This window comes from Monodelphis domestica, chromosome 3 (genome assembly GCF_027887165.1).
Source record: "Monodelphis domestica isolate mMonDom1 chromosome 3, mMonDom1.pri, whole genome shotgun sequence".
Lineage (NCBI taxonomy): Eukaryota > Metazoa > Chordata > Mammalia > Didelphimorphia > Didelphidae > Monodelphis > Monodelphis domestica.
In genome coordinates this window covers 83,545,391-83,566,480 of record NC_077229.1, presented here as the reverse complement: position 1 = coordinate 83,566,480, position 21,090 = coordinate 83,545,391, and the positions used below count along the sequence as shown (strand labels likewise).

Here is a 21,090-nt window from a genome sequence, read left to right as displayed (position 1 = left end):
GCTTGGCAGCACAGTCCAGCACACAATATCCCCTTGACACTTGAGGAACAAATAAGCAATGAGGATACATAAGGATGCAAAGGAGGAGTACTTAGTAACACTTGACTCCTAGAGTCAGGCTGCCATTTCATGACGCCATACTTGTCTCTGGTTCTCTCTAAGCACTTGTCAGTTCTGTCTAGGTAGTATGATTTGGCTAGCTTTCAAGCAGAAATGGTGGACTTCTTTTTGCTTTTATACACCAGTTACAACCTGCTGCCCCCCTCAGGGCTGTGTCGATGTGATAACTTTCCAGTTCCTGCTAACTGGACTGCTTTCCTTGTTCAGCTAGCAAGATGATATTCATACCACCTACTTCCTCAACCCGTAATCAAGTTCTTCTCAATTTTCTCTAAGTAACAAGATTAATCAGGCCTTAGAGAGTTCTTTTTCATTCTCCTGAGCTATGAGGATGCTCAGTCAAAATGAGAGATTTTTGTTCAGCTCTGCATTCTAGATCATGTTAGGTAAAGATACCATCTATACCTTCAAAGAACATTCAGTAAAGTAAGGGTCGAATGAAGTACAAGGCAAGATGATGCCTGAAATCAGGGTTAGATGAGTTCAGAGAAGGAAGGCATAGCTATGAGCTGAGGTATTCTTAGGGGAGCCCTTCATTCTTGTCTCTAGACATAGTCTTACTGGCAGATCTTGGTTCCTATCACACTGGCACTTGCTTTGCACCCCCTTTCTTACTGCCCACAGGCTTCTAGCCAGCTTTTGTGCCATTCTGAAGTCAAAGAAATAAATTTATGTCATGTACTATTGGATTTCATGACCACTGTTTGGTCTGGTTTATTTGGTCTTTAGGATATTCCTGGAGTAAGTATATGGGAGCTCAGTGGCCTTCCTCTCATTCAACCATCTTGACAGGAAGTTGTTGTTTTTTTAAACCCTCACCTTCCGTCTTGGAGTCAATTCTATGTATTGGTTCCAAGGCAGAAGAGTGGTGAGGGCTAGGCAATGGGGGTCAAGTGACTTGCCTAGGGTCACACAGCTGGGAAGTTTCTGAGGCCAGATTTGAACCTAGGACCTCCCATCTCTAGGCCTGGCTCTCAATCCACTGAGCTACCCAACTGCCCACCTTGACAGGAAGTTTTGAAGGGAAGATTAAGGCCCAGTTGAGCTTGAAGGCTTGAAAAGTCAAAGAAAAACCATTTGTGGTCCAGAAAGGAAAGGCAAGGTTTACAATTAGCTATTAACAGTTTAGTTGTAGCATAGGTATGCGAAGAGGAAGAGTATGCAATAAGGCTAGAAAGATAGGTTTTAAGGCAGATTGTGGAGGCATTTGAATTCCAGGCTAGATGTTGTATTATATGTAGGCAGTGAGGAGCCTTTGGAGATTTTGGAGTAATGGAGTAATAGAATCACAACTGTGCATTTGAAAGATTTATTTCTTAGCCTTGAAGTAGGGATAAGAGACTCAGAAGAAGGAAGAAGATCAACCAGAAGCCCAGTAATTCAAGTGAAAAAAGAATAGAATTGAAGTGGGATGTTCACAATGTAAGGGACAAGGATGAGAGATGAGGAAGTAGAATAAAGAGGAGTTGACTGAATTTATAAAGTTGGTGAGTGAGACAGAACAAAGAATCAAAGATGCCTGAAATTTCAAGCCTGGGTGCTGGGGCAGGGGTGTCAGGATTGCTTTCAATAGAAACATTTAAAAGGGAGGGGGCAGGCTCTGACATTATGCAGAAGATATTGAACTCAATTTTAGATTCTGGCATGGAGGAGAGTCACCTCCTCTTATGGAATGAGAAGACTGTTTGAATTTCTGAGTTCCTATTTTTTACAATTTTAAAAAATTATAAAATATGTAAATTGCATTATAGAAAAGCATCATTTAAATAATTATCCTGTAGCCAGTGAGGAGCTTCTGCAATTTTTGGTGCAGGGGTTTGATATATGTAAAGAAGCTTTTTATGAAGATTAATTTGACAACAGTAGCTGTGCAGGATGAATTGGAAGTAGCGAGAAAAGTTAGTAGGCAGCTGCTGTAGTCTAGATATGAAGTGACAGGCCTGGAAAGGGAGAAGGGAAAGGAATAAGAATTATTTATATAGTGGCTACTATATGCCAGACATTTTGCTAAGCAATTTACTTATATGATATCATTTGATATTCACACCAAGCCTTTGAAGAAGACGTGATTGTTATCCCCATTTCATAGAAACAGAGGCAAATAGGTGAAATGACTTGCCTACTATTATACAGCTAGTTTCTGAGGCCAGATTTGAATTCAAATTTTTTCCCCTTCCAGTTCCAGAACTCTATTCACTGAGCTACTTTGTTGACACCTAGTCTAGTTTTCAAAAAGCATGCTGTGAGTTTCTATTAGATAAACCTTCATATTTGTAATTGTTTGTATATGTATAAGGCTTCGAGCTCTCCAGAAAAGTGCTGAAATTCTTTATGGCAAAAAACACTATGCTGAGATTAAAAAAAGAAAGTTGAGAATCATTGGCTCAGACCTTGGTACAATCATCAAAGCTGTTCGGTTGGGCAGGAAGGGAGTATTTGTTGCCATTCTCTCTTCCCATCTGAAGTTGTCTGCTCTTTCCTAGAAGGGTCTTTTCCTTCTCAGAAATCTGGGCCTAATTTTCCTAAACTGCCTAGGGTATTACATAGCCTAACTATGCTGATAAGAAAGCAAGAAATCTGGTGAGACCTTTGTGTGAGAGAGCAGCAGAGCCCTAGCTAGTAGTTTTCATTATGCATCCATTTTTGTTTCTTGGTGTTGTGAGCATCCTTGGAAGGCTTATGAGATGAGTTGTGTTCCTGCAACTGGAGATGTTAAAGAACAACAAAAACCAAAGAGATGAGTGGGGATGGTCAAGCACAGCCCCCCTTCCCCCCTTTTTTTAAATAACTACTTTCTTGGGGCAGCTAGGTAGCACAGTTGATAGAATGCCAGGGCTGGAGTCAGGATGACCTGGGTTCAAATTTGAACCCAAACACTTCCTAGTTTTGTGGCCCCAGGCAAGTCACTTAACCCTGATTGCCTAGCCACTGCTGCCTTTTTTTTTTGGTCTTAGAACTGATACTAAAACAGAACACAAAGGTTAAAAAAGTATCTTCTCTGTCTTTCCCTTTTTTTTTTGGGAGGACGACTGGGTCAGAAGGGATGGGGCTATGATAATCAAAGGTAACATTCACCTTATAAGAGTTTAATCGCTGTCAGAATGGAAAGAGAAGTATAAAATGCCCTGATCAGGCAGGTATTAGGTTTGGTTCCGGATGCTATATTTTGAATGTCATAAAGCTGTAGGGTCCGGAGAAAGGTAATTCAATTGTTAAGAGACTAGAGACCACGCCATATTGTGATATTGTGATATATTGAAGGCCCTGTAGATATTTTATACTTGAGAAGAGACTACCTGTGATGGAGTAGAGTGGGGAAGAGGAAAGGGGGGTAAGTTTAAGTGTAAAATGCAATCCTTTCCTATATGAATACTTTATTTTCTGAAAAAGGAAATAAAAGGGTATTTATGTGGAAAAACATAGGAAAACAGTTTGAAGAAACACAAATAATTCTGAGGATCCAAGAGGAAATAGTCTTTCAAATAAAAGTACTGAGAAGATGTGTTTGAAAACAATCTGGATGCAAAAGAACTGAGGGATGTTTGAGATTGTTGCAATACATTTTTTTCCCAGCAGCTAATTTGAATATTAACATTGTCAGGCTTTTATTGATGAAAACCTCGGCATTGCAGAACTCCATGGGAAGCTTTGAGCTTTTAGTCTAATAACAATTTATGCTATATGTCGTGGAAATGTGGATTTTAGGTTTTTCAATTTAAACATCACTCAGGACAAGATTCTGATCTGAGGCATTAGGAGTCACAGAATTTAAAAAAATGAAGTCAGAGAATAAAAACTCACTGCCTGGGAAGGAAAGGTCAGAGGAGTTGCAGAGAGAAGAAAGAAACATAGAAGTCAAAAAAATCAGAAGGGAAAGAAGAGTAGATGAATCAAAGTGTGAATAAAGAGTTTAGAGCCTGCACCACCCCTCTGTTGAGCTTAGGTGGGGGGCAGAAGGGGCGATAGAGAGAGTGGAGAAATGCTTTGCTCCTGGGAGCTGATTAGAGAAAAGGAGACTCTTCTGCTGTGAGTGAGGAGCTGTCCCAGCTGTTTTTGCCTTGTTCTTTAGTGTCATCTACAATTTTAAAGGGGATAGAAAAAAAGACAGCCTCCACAGCTGTTCTGGGAGCTGCTTTGTTTGGACAAGAGAGCTGAGTGGAGGAAAGCAAAATCCACAGTGCTTTAAAGATCGGGTTGGGCTTTTCTTGTTAGCTAACATCATCCACAGCTTGAGACAGAGACAAGTCCTGAGAGGCATGGTCTTCATTGCCCTCTACTGATCTTTCTATATGGGGAGGTAGTAGCTCTTCATAGCTCAGAGAGCAGCTGTATAAAACTCCACAGATTCCAGACTTCAAGGTGCTGCATGTCACGGAAAGAGTATAGCTATGTTGTCTACTGAAAGAGCTTTAGGCTGCTTCCATGGTCCACAAGTTCCAAAAAAGTGGCTTCATTTAACACGAGAGTAGCTAGGTCTGTAGTAGGAGTGTTCCTGGCCAATGACACCATTGGAAATTGTTCTCTAACGAGAAAAAGGACATCAGTTTCTGGAATCCAGTCATGGACCTTGGGCACATGGGTTTCCATGTTCTGTCTCCTCATTAATAGGTTTCTGTAGTTTGTTTTTTTAAACCCTTACCTTCCATCTTGGAATCAAGATGTGTATTGGTTCCAAGGCAGAAGAGCAGTAAGGGCTAGGCAATGGGGGTTAAGTGACTTGCCCAGGGTCACACAGCTGGGAAGTGTCTGAGACTAGATTGAAACTCAGGATCTGCCATCTTTAGGCCTGGCTCTAAATCCACTGAGCCACCCAGATGCCCCTATTTTTGTGGTTTTGGACCCATTCTTCTCACCTCTGTATGCTGGTGGGAGAGTTTAACCCAAGGTTTATGAGTGAACTGTTATGTTCTGATTATTATTATTTTATCTCCTATCGAGTAATGGTTTGATTGTTCTTACTTTTGCCTTTGTAGCTAGTCAGTGTTTCATGTTTTAGAGTTTCTGGTGACATTGTGATCGATTGTATAAATGGGAAACATTGACAGGAGGCTCAGAGTGAGTGTCGCAGCATGGATGGCCCTGGCAAGGTGCAGTTCTGGAAATGAGTTCCATCTTCCCAGGCCTGCCAATATGAGTGCCAGTTGCAGTGAGGAAACCATCCCAGATAGAGGAAAAAGGGACATGGTTGCCACATCATGCTGGTACCACAACCTACAGAGTGCATAGGTATTTGGAGGACTTTCTTAGAGAAGGATGATTAGATTTGTCATTATTGACTTTAGAAAGCATAATGAGAATTAATGAGTGGAAGTTGTAAAGAGACTGTTTTAAGTTTGGTGCAAGGAAAAAAATCATTCTTCCCAATAATTAGAAATGTCAAAATTAAATTTTCTTCTTTGGAAGGAGGTATATTTTCTCCCTTCCTCCCTCTCCCTCCCTCCCTCCCTCTCTCTTTCCTTCCTTCCTTCGTTCCTTCCTTCGTTCCTTCCTTCGTTCCTTCGTTCCTTCGTTCCTTCCTTCCTTCCTTCCTTCCTTCCTTCCTTCCTTCCTTCCTTCCTTCCTTCCTTCCTTCCTTCCTTCCTTCCTTCCTCTTTCTTTCTTTCCTTTTTTGTCTTTTCAATTTTATGTAGAAACAATTTTTGACAATTTTTTCTGATACTTTATGATTCTGATTGTCTCCCTCCTTCCCTTTTCCTCTACTCGAGGCTATAAATAGTCTGACATAGGTTATATCACTGTTTTCATACAATACATAGTTCCATATTGCTTGTCATGACAGAAGACACCCATATAATAAAAAACTCATGAAGGAAATAAAATGGAAGATGGTATGGTTTGATCTGCAGTCAGACTCCAACAGTTCCTTTGACTGTGGATAGCAGTTTTCATCATGGATCCCTTGTAGATATCTTGGAGACTTGCTTTGCTGATAATAGTTTAGTCCTTCACGTCTTGATCATTGTACAATATTTCTTTAACTGTATACATTGTTCTCCTAGTTTTGCTTACTTCACTTTGTATCACTCCATATAAGTCTTTCCAGTTTTTTTTTCTGAACTCATCCTGTTCATTATTTCTTGTGGTGCAATAGTATTCCATTACAACAATATATCATGATGGGAAGATGGTTTAACTTTCTTGCCTTTCTAACACCTATATGAACAACCAAAAATAAATCTACAAAATCAATTCTAAAAGCTGAAAAAGCAGATAGGAGTTGATGGTAAAGCTAAATAAATCAGGGACAACTAGGGAGGAATGTTTTTGACTTGACAATGTTGAAAGACTAATCAAAAGCAACCCCAAAGGTCAAAATGTTTGATTCTTGTGTGGGAAAATGTTAAGGCCCCTAGGACTGGCATTAGTGCCTGGTTTGAAGGAACACGTATAGATGGAAAACATGAGGTAAAGGTGAATGCAATGGAATGGACCAAAACGGCAGTAAAGTAGATTAGGATGAGGTAGGGTGGAATGGCTTTTTCCATATGAAGGAAGGATCAGTGAAGGAACTGCTATGGAAAGGGAAAGGAGGATGTGGATGGCAGGTAGTACAAGAACCCTACTGTCATCAGATCTAAGATGAAGAGAACTACATACACAATAAGAAGGGTAAAAGTCTTCATAACTTACAGAGAAAAAAGAGAGAAAGGGGAGGGGATAAAGGAGGAACTAGGATAGGATAAGAAAAGGACCAAGCAAAGGAAAACCCCTTAGGAGACTGAGGGACTAAGAAAAGAAAGAGTAGATTAAGAGAAAAAATGGAAAGGGGATAACAAAAGGGAGGGATACTGAGAAGAGAATACATGTCAAGAAATGGGGAATAAAGTGAGGGGATAAAAGAGGAACTCTTAGGATAAGTCTGAGGAGGGATACAGAAGAAAGAAAAAGAAATAGAAGAACAAAGTGAGGAAAAACAGAATGGAAAGAAATATAAAAGAAGTAATTATGACATTGAATTTAAATGAGATGAATTTACCATAAAACAAAAATGAATAGCAGAATGGATCAAAAATCAAAACTTGACAATATGTTGTTTATAAGAAACACACTTAAAAAAAGTGAGAGACACAGAGTTAAAATAAGGGGCTGGAGCATAATATACTATCCCTCAGCTTATACAAAGAAAACAGGGATAGCAATCATGATCTCTGACAAAGTTAAAGCTAACATATTATATATATATACATATATATAATCAAAATAGATAAACAGGGAAACTATATTATGTTAAAAGATACTGTAGATAAATAAGCATTATCAATCATTAATCTATATGCACCAAATGTTATAGCATTCAAACTTTTATAAGAAAATTAAATGAGTTACAGATGGAAACAGAGAAGAAAATAACAATAATGGGGACTTTAATCTCTCCTCAGAATTAGATAAATTGAATGAAAAGTAAATAAGAAAGAAGTCAAAGAGAGGAATAGAATCTTAGGTCAAATATCATAGATATCTGGAGAGAATTGAATAGGAACAGAAAAGAGTATTTCTCCTTTTCAGTAGTGCATAGTATCTTTACAAAAAATAGCTACATACCAGGTCACAAAAATATTATAGTTAAATGTAGAAAAGCAGAAATATTAAATGTAATCTTCTCAGATTGTAATGCAATAAATTGTATATAATAAGAGACCATGAAAACAAAGAATAAAAACTAATTTGAGACGAAATAACCTAATCTTAAAGAATGAGTGGTTAAAGAACAAATTGGCAAAACAAGAAATAATTTCATGAAAAAGAATGATAACAATGAGGCAAAAGTCTTAAACAAAATACAAGCTAGGAGACTACAACAATATGTCACAAATATAATGTTGTGACCAAACAAGATTTATACCAGGAATGCAGGTATGGTTTAATATAAGGAAAAATATTGACATGATTGAAAATAACAATAAAAAAGTGATAAAAACCAATAGATGCAGAAAAAGCATTTGACAAAATACAATACTCATTCCTATTAAAATTACTGGAAAGCATAGGAATCAATGGAGTTTTTTTTTTTTAAATGATAGGAAGCATCTACTTAATACCATCAGCAAGTACTATCTGTAATAGGGAGAAGCAAGAAGCCTTCCCAATAAGATCAAGAGTGAAAAAAGGATGCCCATTATCACCAATATTATTTAATATAATAATAGAAATTCTAGTAATACCAATAAGAGAAGAAAAAGAAATGAAAGGAATCAGAATGGGCAAAAAGGTAATAAACTATTTCTGTTTGCTGATGACATGATGGTGTATATATATATATATATATATATATAATTCTAGGAAATCAACTAAAATTTTAATTGAAACTATAGGTAATTATAGTAGCAAGATATAAAACAAATACACATAAATCTTCACTATTTTTATATGTTAGTGACAAAGTCCTACAAGAAGAGATAGAAAAAGATTCTCCATTTAAAATAACCACAGATTGAATAAGATACCTGGGTATTGCAATGGATGGGGAAATAAAGTCACCCATCATGATATAGATTGATCCTCCTCTCTCTTCCCCTAGTGAAAACAGAACCAATTATCTTTTATAGGGACAGGATATGTCCCTTCAGAGACTGAGTTAAATATAAAGTCAATGACTGAAGTTGACTCTCCTTCCTTGAGGGAAAAGTATAGCTTTCTTCCCCAAGCTTCAGTTTTCTTCCTGCATGATATGAAGCAGGCAACTTAATCTAAAGGGAATAATTCTTTTATTCTAAAAGGATACACAAGACAGGGAGAATAGGGTTGTTGAGTAAGGGAAATGGGAAGTGGGAAATCCCTAAGACTAGCAACTCACCCCCTCCCCAAATCCTCGGGGGTTCAGGCTGTCTGCCTAACCCTCATTGGTCAGTTGTGATCTCTGTCCTGACTTCTATGTACCCTTGTGATAACATGAAGCTCATAGTACAACTTTAGGGGATAGAGAGAGAAGTCTTCTTTGGGGGTGACTCTATAATAGAGTCCCATCCACTCCTTTTATCTCCAGCTGGATCCAAGGGGTTTGGGCTCACTGAGAGATGGTTACTACTCAGAAGGTCTTCTGTCTCAGAGGTTTCTTTTAGACCAATCACTCTAGAGGAGCTCCCAAAGAGAAGTGAGGTGATCTGGCAGTTTCCCCTCACCTCTTCTGTGTTCCTTTTATGTAATCCTCTGACCTCCTTGCCCTTCCCTTTCTTGAGTTGCTCTTTTTTGCATGCTGGATCTATTTTCCTCTCTTACACTATATACCTACCAAAACAAATGCAGGAACTAAATGAACATAATTATAAAACACTTTTTACACAAATAAAGTCAGGTCTCAGTAAGTGGAAGTGTATTAATTGTTCACAGATAGGCAGAGCCAATATAATTAAAGTGCCAATCTTATCTAAACTAATTTACTCATTCAATGTCATTCCAATTAAAGTATCAAAAAAAAAGGTAAAGGAAGGTCTAGCAGTACCAGATAAATTGTATTATAGGACAGTAATCATCAAAATTATCTAGTACTGACTAAGAAATAGAAAGGTAGACCAATGGAACAGAATAGCCATATAACAGGTAAACTTTTTGTGTTTCTCTAATTTGTTTATGGTATCACCTTTTATTTCTAGATCAAGTATCCATTTTTACTGCCCTAGTGTACGGTGGGAGATGTTGGTCTAGGCCTAGTTTCTGCCATATTGTTTTCCAGTTTTCTTAGAGTATTTGTTAAATAGTGAATCCCTGCCCCAAAAGCATGGATCTTTGGGTTTATCAAACACTAAGTTACTAAGGTCATTAACTACTGAGTATTGATTATGTAACTATTCCACTGATTCACTACTTGATTTCTTAGCTAGTACCAGCTAAGATGGTTTTTTGATAATTACTGCTTTATAGAATAGTTTGAGGTCTGGAATAAATAAGCTCACTTCCTTCATCTTTTTTTCATTAATTCCTTTGATCTTCTTGGTCTTTAGTTGTTTCTGATTAATTCTTTTTTATAGATCTTTGAAATAGTTTTTGGTAGTTTTATTGGTATGGCACAGAGTAGATAATTAAGTTAGGCAGGTTTATAATTTTTATTATATTGGCTTGGCCTCTCCATGAGAAATTAATGTTTTTCCAATTATTTAGGTCTGACTTTATTTGTATGAAAAGTATTCTGTAATTGTGTTCATATAGTTGGTGGGTTTGTTTTGGTAGGTACCCCCCCCAGGCGTATTATATTATCTACAGTTATCTTGAATGGAATTTTCTTTTCTAAGAGGCATATTTTCCATCACCGTCATATTAGGGTTACTGTAGAGGGAATTCTTATTCAAGTACAGGATGACCTCTTAGGCCTTTTCTTTTTTTTGATAAGAATATATCTATTGATTATATCAGGTTTATTGGTTAGACCAGCATCACAACAATAAAGTGATATAGGCCACCATGGTTGACTCTTATGATCAGGGATAGCCTGAGCTGGGTCAGACAGTGTAATAAATAGATTTTTAGGAGCTCATTATTCAGTCTATCCCTTGAATATCAGAAAGCATCTTGAATTAATGGTAAATAATTAAGAGGTGGTCCATCAACCTATCTACCTCTTCCCACACCTACATCAAAAGAACCTTTGTCGCTTTTGATTATTAAACAAATTTTGTTTAAAAAAGGAAAACATTCCTTGGGATTGTCAAGGACAAAGAAAATGCAAAAAGCAGCTGAGTGGATGGTATCTCTGACCCAGATCTGAGGCTTTTTCTAACTGAGATTCTGTGGTTATTTATTATGAAGAACAAAATGGATTTGTGGCCAAGAGAAGTTTTGAGCCTTGGTGACAAATTGGGAAGAGGTCATGTCAGTGACTAGGGCAGGCAAGTTGAGAGGGGGCTAGTTTGGAGGGACATTAAGACACTTAGTCTAAGCTAAGTGGAATCTGAAAGGCCAGGGTTCTCTCTTAGGATTCTTGCCTGCTCTGTCTCCTGACCCTGCCTCAATACTTTGCACAGGAAGCCAAGTTCCTACATCTCTGCCATCTTGGAGTTAAGTGCCCTTGTTTCAAGACGCAACAACCAGCCACTCCTATATTGGAACAGTCTATACTACCTCACAAGCCAAGGAAGGCACTTCTCTAGGGCTTGCAATGCAGTGCATGTCTTCACAGATGATGTCATCCAGAATCGGCGTCGTGTCCTTGCTGAACAAGGCTCTGAGGCCTTCCTCAGGAATAAGAGAAAAGGAAAGACCTTGGACTTCATAGATGTTCTACTACTGGCCAAGGTGAGCATTAGACTTACAGATAGAAGTATGAAGGAAGGGGGCATTATGGAAACCCTGAAGAACCATGGAAAGATCAGGGAGGCCAGCCAGGGGAAGATGAAAGGCATGGGTGCCAAAGGCAGATTCGTAGAACTCTAATATATGTCACAGAGTCCAACCTGGTATTGTGGAGTAGGGTTCAACAGAGACTGACCTGATTTTCTTAAAAGGAAATTTACTTTGAGAGACATAAGACTTTACTAAGTCAATAGAGCAGTGTTTATTTGGGAGATGGAAGTATCTTTACTTCCTTTCCCCAATTGGGGTGAAATAGCCTCTAGCTCTACTTCTAGCTTGTTCCAGGTATATGAAAGGAGTTCTAAGTATATCTACTTATATTTTGGTAGTTATTTTGAGGTATACTGGGTTAGATAGGATTACATCTATTTGTAATATATATTCACAAATATTTCTGTGGTTCTAAGTATATCAAATTTAATCTTCTACCTTAGAGATTTATCTAGAAGTTATCTATCTTATTTATCTTACTTATCTATCTATTTATCTAGAAGTACCATTGAAGCTGCTTCTACAACTACCAAAGGAAGGTCTAGATATGCTAGAAACACTTAGAATTTTTCTAGGGTATAAATGTGAGATAAAGAATATTAAGGAGGCAGGGACAAGATTTGCTAGGAGGTAAAATGACTGAAAAATTGGTTATTGTTTAATATTGATTCATAATGAAGTTATAACACATTCAAATAGCAAAGTGATATGATTTTTCTAATAAACAAGCACTGTTCTAAAACAAAAGGCTATGGGGGTATGAGGTATGCTAAGAATTTGGGGTAGGTCTCAAAGATTCTAGGTATGACACATGATAGTATCAGTAGTGCCGAGGGTTAGTAAGATGCTGACTAGGGGACTCTGAGTAGAGCTGCTCATGGGAGGGAAGGAAGCCAAGAACCCATAGATATTGTACTATTCCAGGATGAAGATGGAAAGGCTCTATCAGATGAGGACATTCGGGCAGAGGCTGACACCTTCATGTTTGAAGGTATGGGGACAGATGAAGTGGGAAGGTCTGGGGCTGAAGGTGCTGGGAATTTAAATGGAATTTCACCTTAACAAGTCCATTCATATCTTATTCCTGATATCAATCTCATTGATTCCGCCTTTGACTAGGGCTAGCCTGGAAGGAGCTGTCCCTTCAGAGCCTGGGATGATTTTAGTGTGTTGGTAATGTTCCCTTTCATTCCGCAGTTCACTGATTGACATCCCCTTACACCCATGCCACTTCTCTGGAATCTTCTCCTTTCCTCCCAGGGCATGATACAACTGCAAGTGGCTTGTCTTGGGCCCTTTATAACCTGTCCCAGCACCAGGAATATCAGGACCGCTGTCGTCAGGAAATACAGGAATTGCTGAAGGGTCGTCAGCTAGAGGAGATTGAATGGTCAGTGTGGAATGAGACTGAGAGGATTCCTTCTTTTTTTTTTTAACTCTTACCTTATACCTTAGAAGTAATACCAAGAATCAGTTCTAAATCGAAGAGTGCTAAGGGCTTAGGCAGTTGGGTTAGGTGACTTGCCCAGGGTCACCAAATAGGAAGTGCCTGAGGCCAGATTTGAACCCGGGACCTCTCATCTTCAGGTCTGGCTCCCTGTCTACTAGGCCACCAAGTTGTCCTAAGGACTCCTATAAAAGAGGTGATTAGGAGCTCATCTACCTGACCATGCTGGCCACCGTTAAAGACATCTCCTCCCCAAAAGAAACATCCCCAAGTCCCACATCTACTTGGCTTGAGTGTTGCCTCTTTAGATGACAGTCCCCAGCTATCAAAACAACTTTCCTCTAGCATAGGCAGATTTGAAGACACTTTAAAGCAGAAGGGTTTCCTGACTATTTGATGGTTTTTTGGATAACTCTCCACAGATTCAATCCAGGCCTATAAGTAAGGGATATTTCTATGCCAGACTCCACTTCACATCCTGGCCTCCCTTATTCTCTACTCTTTGAGAATGTAAAATTATATTTATATCTCTAATAATAAAATATTATATTTTATGAGGTTTATTAAGGATCATTAGAAATCAAGGAATAAAGAAGATTCAAAACAAAAACCATGTGCCCATGGGTGATTAGCCCATTTAAAATCCCTGCACTTAACTTACCACTATACTTGCTACATCATTACAAAGGAAGAGAAGACAGCATGGCCAGTTAAATACCAATTGTGATCTCACCAAAAAGACTCAGGAGAGATTATAGGGAATTCTGGGAAATACCAAGGACTTCTGGGGAATGAAGTCTAGGGTTCAAAATCTCCATTTTTACAAGCACCTGTCAGGGTTCCCAATCCCCACTGTTCTTTAATTCTGGAAATTCTAGATCACAATGTCATGATTGTGTCGTATCTTCTCTCTATGTGAGACTGGGTGTCTGAGAGGCATGACAGATTTGCTCTCTCCAGGGATGACCTTTCCCAGATGCCTTTCCTGACCATGTGTATCAAGGAGAGTCTGAGGCTGCACCCACCAGTTGTTGCTATTGCTCGCCGATGCACCAAGGATATCAAACTACCTGATGGGCGCATTATCCCCAAAGGTATCCTGTACCCAGGCATGCATGGCACAGTAAGAGGAGAGTAAGGTATAATAAGAACTACGTCTAGGGGTACAGTGTAGTGGAAGGCAGAGAGGCAGTATCAGGCCAAAGAATCATATTTAGAAAGTGGTGGGGTGGAGGTGGGGGGAGAATGGGGCCAAGGGAAACACTGACAAGTGAATGTATAGAATTCACAGGCCATATTAGGCCTCTGTCTTTTCCTTCCTAACAGGGAACACCTGTCTGGTCAGCATTTTTGGAACCCACCACAATCCAACTGTGTGGCCCAACCCTGAGGTACCTTCTCCATCCCCCTTCACATTGTTTGGCCAGACCTACAGGTCAGGGACACTCATGAGAAAGGGTTGACCCCTAATCTAGGATGCATGATAAGAGGAACCCAGACATGCCTCTAGAGACCAGAGCTATGAAGGCAAGAGACTACATTTATCTGCTCAGAGGGGATGGTCCATTGCCTTATAGGTGGTCTCTTTGTCTTGAACATGATCTGTCTCCCTGGTAAAAGTCTGTCTGCGTGGATGGGCATGGCTCTGGGCTATCCCCATCATCCTAGCTCTGTCCTTCTTATCCAGGTCTATGACCCAAACCGTTTTGACCCCAATAATACACAGATTTCGCCTTTGGCATTTTTGCCCTTCTCAGCTGGACCCAGGTAAGGTCATGCCACCCTGATCTCCTGGGGAAATGTCCTTATCTTTCTGGGCTATTACAGTCATCACCAAATACGTGAGGGAGGATGGCCCATGGACTCCAACCCCTATCCCTATCACCATGAGATATAGAGGCCCCATCCTCAGTGTGTGTGTGTGTGTGTGTGTGTGTGTGTGTGTGTGTGTGTGTGTGTGGTGGGGTATGTGTCCATGTGCACAAGAGTGATGGTAGGAGGACAGAATAAGGCTGAGATAAAGGCCTAGGGATTATGACACCCTCTCCCTTGAGCAGGAACTGTATTGGCCAGAACTTTGCCATGGCTGAGCTAAAGGTTGCACTGGCCCTCACCCTACTGCGATTCAGAATCCTCCCTGATGAACATCCTCCCCGAAGGAAGCCAGAAGTGATCCTCAGGTCAGAGGATGGGCTGTGGCTGAGGGTGGAGCCGCTGCAACATCCTTCCACCCTTGAAATACACACCCCGGAAACATCCCAGGATTGATGGATGGGCATTTCCTCAGGCCTTGGACATAGAGACATGGATGAAGATTGCCTGTCCCCTTACTAACCTTTATCTTGATTGGGAGTCTTCTGAATAAAAGCACTTTTACATCTTGCTAATTAGTTTCTTTGTGTCTTTATGGCTTGCAGTAGAGGCTGGTAAGAGAAGCTAGGAATTCACGTTTCTCAGTTCCAGAAAGAACATGAGGGATATAGGAATGTGGGGATGGGGGAGCGTGGAGGAGCGAACGGGAACCATAATTATTTTGAAACACCTTACTGGACTATTTTCCCCATCTACCCCATAGCCTAAAAATAAAGTCCCCAAGCACGACTGAAGGAGAAACAAACTATAACAAACTATGCAAGAGCATGGTAAACTAGATCATCTTATCCAATGATGTAAGTAAGAACTTGCTATCCTTCAATAAGACATCCTGAAGTTTTGTCTAAAAGGCCTTTTTCCATAATTGTAAACATATTTGATCATTTCTTCTTTTTTCCTGCCCTTGAACAGGGATTGATTTCTTATTTTGATGCTTAAATGCTGCCATTTGCATTCTGAAATTCCTCTCCTTTCTCTTAAATAATCTCCCTCTTTCTCTACCTCTCACTCCTCTGAAATTCTTTACTCATGTATCCTGACATTTCTGAATGCTGTTGATTGCCCCATTTCCACTTCTTTTTAAATTCAAAGATATTTTATTTTCCCAATTACCTTCCTGAACTGTTATAAAAACTAAATTTGAACCTTGAAAGCTGAAGCTATTATTCAGTGAGAGCAGCCTTCCCAACATGTCACTAAATTTCTTATCTTTAAGTTTAGCTTCCTATCTTTAACTCAGAGGCACCCCTTGCTGATGGTGCCCCTTTCACAAGGGATTCCATTCCTCCCAATTGGTGAATTTTTCATAGGGAGGCATACTTCTATTCCTTGGAGCCTTTAGCCCCTAGCAAAAGGTCTGGATATTTGTTAAGAATGAATTAGCTACACTATCATTAAGATTATATCTTTATTTTGTGCAAAAGGACACAATGAAAAACTGTCAAAAACCTTGGTAAAATTCATTATTCTTTGTCTAATCTTGTTTGGCATTTTAAGACCTTCACAGTCTATTCTTTTCTGACATTTCCTGTATTTTTATGCTTTACTCTCCTTCATTCACTTTGCAATCTCTCTCTCTCTATACCATTATACTTTATGTTCCTGGGACATGACACTCAATCTTCTGACTCTGTGCCTACTAGCTATGCCTTTTACTAGAATATTCTGCAATGCACATTCATCCCCTATCCCCCTTCAGGACTCTGATCATATTCCACCTTCTGTAGGAGACTTTTCCTATTTTATTCTGAATTTTAAAAATGCCAAGCAAAATAAGTATTTCTGCACACAGAGTAGACCAGATAATAATCATTATCTAGCCTTATAATGCCTATCAGAGAATCATAGGATTTCAGATTCGGAATGAATTTCAGAGGGCAACTAGTCTAATACTTGTTAGCAGAAATCTACTCTGCACTTTAAATAGCCCATTATATCTTCATTTGTAAACTTCTAAAGTTAGTGAACCTGCTACTTCTTGAGGTAGCATTTTTAACTCTTGGTAGCTCTTAGTTGGGAAGTTAATGCTTATATCAAACTTAAATTAGTTTCTCTGCAACTCCCTTTGTTTCTAGTTTTGTTTTATGGGAGGCAAGCAGACAAATCCCCTTTTTCTTTCAACTATCTAGATAGACCCTGTAAACCTTAAAATTTCTTAGACTTATGAATGTTGGAAATTTCCCCATTGGGAAATTTCATACTTGAAAAAATTTCCTACTGATAGAACTCTATCGGAATATGAAACTCCTTGGCATGGGAGGATCCTTCTCCTCCCTACTTAAGACTACTTTAGGACAGAAACCTTTTGCTAAACAATGGAAAGGGCTTTGACCTATGCTTAAGCATAGAACAGGAAGTTCTTTGAGTCATGATTGATTTTAGAATTGATACAATAGAGGTACTTGGAATGACAGAACCAGGTCTTGGAAACTACAATCTCCACCCTACTCAGAGTAACAGGATTTAGGAAGGGCTGCAGCAAAGATCAAGATTTAATTATTTGAGAATATGACCTTCAACAGACATGTGCAAAGGGGACAGACCTCTGGGCGGTCCTGGGTTAAGCTAGAGCCACCATTGGCACAGGGGAGACATCGACAGTGATTGGTAGATGTGAGAACTGAGGGGAGGGAACTTAGATTATTGGCTTAAAGATAGTGGGGTCTGAGGACTAAGAGGGGACTTGATGCTCTGAAGGAGGTCTGAGAGGAGAGAGGTCCTGGAGGGAGAGCTCCTGGAGAGGTCTTGAAGGAGGCTGTGGAAGGAGAACTCAGGAGGAGTCAGGAGGAGGATTCTCTGGAAACATTTCTTGAAAGGAGGCTCTCTTGAAGGTGGAGCCTGAGGTTGGCATGAGAAACCTTACCTAGAGAGTTCTTGGGTGAGTGATAAAACCAACTGACTGATTTATCTCTTAGGACTGAGGTCTAGGCCTTATTGGCTTGAGACCCTTCATTCTTATTCCTTTCTTACTTTCTCTCTTTTTCTATTGATTAATCAGTGTATTATAAATTAAATTTCTCTATAAAACCCAGTTGGCTTGGGCATATTCATAAATTGGGAATATATTCCCTGGCGACCATCTTATATTTATATAAAACCAAGACACAGTAGAAAACATATTTCAGTGGTCAAAATTGTTATATATTTCCCTTGCTCCCAAACATTCTAATTATCACATTTTATGGCTCCCACTCTCTTATCTACAACTATTTAACGCTCAAAACTATTTTAAATCTAACAACCCTATGTTTTCTTGTCGTTTATGTCCCAGTCTAGACATGTCAGCTTCTTTCAGCTGATTCTTATATGGCATGGTCCATACTGGACCCTTTCTCTATACACTCTCTAGGTTGTCCATATCATCCAGAATTGAATGTGTTAAATTTTATTGTTGGACTGAATATTAAATTGGTGGTAGCCAGGAATTTAATTTCTAAATCCCCGAAATAAATTACTCAATTAAATGGAATTTAGTAGTAGTTTATTTTACAATAGAGGGATGATATTAAGGAAGAGAAAAAAGGGGAGGGAGAGAGAGAGAGAGAGAGAGAGAGAGAGAGAGAGAGAGAGAGAGAGAGAGAGAGAGAGAGAGAGAGAGAGAGTCAGGGGAAAGGAGTCTAAAGACGATGGCCCTTTCTTGGAGGTTCTCTCCTCCAGAAAGAGCAAGGAACTAAGTCAACCTTTACAACAAGGCGACTGTCTAAAAGGGAAGCAGTCTGAGGTCTCCTGCATGAGCTCCTCCAGGGGTCCAGTTCCACCACCAAGCATCTTCACTCCAAGTCTGAGTATCTGTCTTCCAGTCTCTCCTCAAGTGCTTCACTCCAAGCCCAGAGTGACTGTCTTTTTCACTCCCAAGTTGGAGAGTCTCGCTTTTCTCCATCTGAGAGTCTGTCTTCCAGTCCAACTTTGAGTGACTAATCCCAGTCCGACTCTGAGAGACTGATGATCCTGTGTTTCTCTGTTTTCCACTATTTAAAGACCTTTTTCTCTTGTGTCACCTCCTCTAAATTTTATGTCTACCAATCACAGCAGATGCTCCTCTCCAGGACTGCCAACTCTTTCACAGGTGGGTCACAGACCTCCCACTCAATGTATGAAATGAGTGTTCATACCTTTTTGTGGTTAAAATGGGTAGATCTACTTTAAGTACTGGGTTTACCCTTTGAGGATTAAAATCTAAATATAGACAGGGGATTACAATTTAATCTTCACAATAAAGGAAGAGCTAAGTACCTTCATTGTTACAATCAGGGGAGAGCCAAATCCAATTTTCACAAATGCCATAAGCCAGTTTCAATCTGACCTAGTGCAAGAACAACCAGATTATTCTCCTTATTGTTGGAAGACATGCCTTTCTTTATTTAGCCCAAGATCACTTTAGTTTTTTTAGCTGCCATATCAGAGTACTAACATGCTTTTGTAGCATTTAAAATAGTTGTCTGCTTTAAACTGTGGCATTTAAAATAGTTGAGGTTATAAATTGTAGTGAGTAAAATAGTGGAAGATACAAATTATGATAGATATAAGAGAGGGTGAGTAAATTTGACCGCAGAAAATATGTTTCACTACAGTGTCTTGTTTTAAACCAAATATAAGGTGGTCGCCATGGAATATATTCCCAAATTATGAATATGCCCAAGTCAACTGGGTTTTATAGAGAATTTAATTAATAATACAATGAGGAATTAAAGAAAGAGAGAGAGAGAGAGAGAGAGAGAGAGAGAGAGAGAGAGAGAGAGAGAGAGAGAGAGAGAGAGAGAGAGAAAGGTATAAGTATGAAGGACCTTAAGCCAACATGGCCTAAACCTGAGTCTTAAGAGAGAGAGAATCAGTCAGTTTTTTATCACTCACCACAAGATTTGTCTTAAGCAAGGATGTCTGGGGAACAGAGCCTCCCCAGAGGGAGTTCCAGCCAGAGTCAGCCTCCCAAGGGACTTCTTCTCAAGAGATCTTCAAAGGGCCTCCTCCAAAAGGATCTATCTCCAAGGAATCTCCTCCAAGCCTCCCTTGCTCCAGAGATTCCTTTTCTTATATAGCATTTTTTTTCCTATGTTACCTCCCCTAAGTTCTTCCATCTACCAATCACTGTAGATGTTTTCTTTCTTTTTTTTTTTTTTAAATATATTTTATTTGATCATTTCCAAGCATTATTCGTTAAAGACATAGATCATTTTCTTTTCCTCCCCCCCACCCCCCATAGCCGACGCGTAAGTCCACTGGGCATTAGATGTTTTCTTGATTTGAACCCATTGCTTTGTTGATAGTATTTGCATTAGAGTGTTCATTTAAAGTCTATCCTCTGTCATGTCCCCTCAACCTCTGTATTCAGGCAGTTGCTTTTTCTCGGTGTTTCCACTCCCATAGTTTATCCTTTGCTTATGAATGGTGTTTTTTTTCTCCTGGATCCCTGAAAGTTGTTCAGGGACATTACACCGCCCCTAATGGAGAAGTCCATTACGTTCGATTATACCACAGTGTATTAGTCTCTGTGTACAATGTTCTCCTGGTTCTGCTCCTCTCGCTCTGCATCACTTCCTGGAGGTTGTTCCAGTCTCCATGGAACTTCTCCACTTTATTATTCCTTTGAGCACAATAGTATTCCATCACCAACATATACCACAGTTTGTTCAGCCATTCCCCAATTGATGGGCATCCCCTCGTTTTCCAGTTTTGGGCCACCACAAAGAGCGCAGCTATGAATATTTTTGTACAAGTCTTTGTGTCCATTATCTCTTTGGGGTACAGACCCAGCAGTGCTATGGCTGGGTCAAAGGGTAGATATTCTTTTGTCGCCCTTTGGGCATAGTTCCAAATTGCCCTCCAAAATGGTTGGATCAGTTCACAACTCCACCAGCAATGAATTAATGTCCCTACTTTGCCACATCCCCTCCAGCATTCATTACTTTCCTTTGCTGTTATGTTAGCCAATCTGCTAGGTGTGAGGTGATACCTCAGAGTTGTTTTGATTTGCATCTCTCTGATTATAAGAGATGTAGAACACTTCTTCATGTGCTTGTTAATAGTTTTGATTTCTTTATCTGAGAACTGCCTATCCATTTCCCTTGCCCATTTATCAATTGGAGAATGGCTTGATTTTTTGTACAATTGATTTAGCTCATTATAAATATGAGTAATTAAACCTTTGTCAGAGGTTTCTATGAAGATTTTTTCCCAATTTGTTGTTTCCCTTCTGATTTTAGTTATATTGGTTTTGTTTGTACAAAAGCTTTTTAGTTTGATGTAGTCAAAATTATTTATTTTACATTTTGTGATTCTTTCTATATCTTGCTTGGTTTTAAAGCCTTTCCCCTCCCAAAGGTCTGACATGTATACTATTCTGTGTTTACCCAATTTACTTATGGTTTCCTTCTTTATGT

At 39.4% G+C, this 21,090-nt stretch overlaps 1 protein-coding gene across 10 annotated transcripts in view; it reads left to right on the top strand.

Annotated features, from left to right (window-relative positions):
* LOC100013359 (cytochrome P450 4F3-like) overlaps window positions 1-15,224 on the top strand; it is an 85,956-nt gene extending 70,732 nt beyond the window's left edge. For 9 of the 10 annotated variants that reach the window (XM_056822320.1, XM_056822321.1, XM_056822319.1 and 6 more), the window contains 7 exons: window positions 11,076-11,346; window positions 12,319-12,385; window positions 12,655-12,784; window positions 13,802-13,935; window positions 14,168-14,232; window positions 14,529-14,608; window positions 14,899-15,224. In XM_056822320.1, coding sequence (XP_056678298.1) covers window positions 11,076-11,346; window positions 12,319-12,385; window positions 12,655-12,784; window positions 13,802-13,935; window positions 14,168-14,232; window positions 14,529-14,608; window positions 14,899-15,109 — 958 coding nt within the window. In that variant the 3' untranslated portion in view covers window positions 15,110-15,224. Of the gene's footprint in view, window positions 1-11,075; window positions 11,347-12,318; window positions 12,386-12,654; window positions 12,785-13,801; window positions 13,981-14,167; window positions 14,276-14,528; window positions 14,609-14,898 lie in introns of those variants that run through there. The other variant, XM_056822322.1, reaches the window with a different exon arrangement.
* Window positions 15,225-21,090: the final 5,866 nt, after the last annotated feature.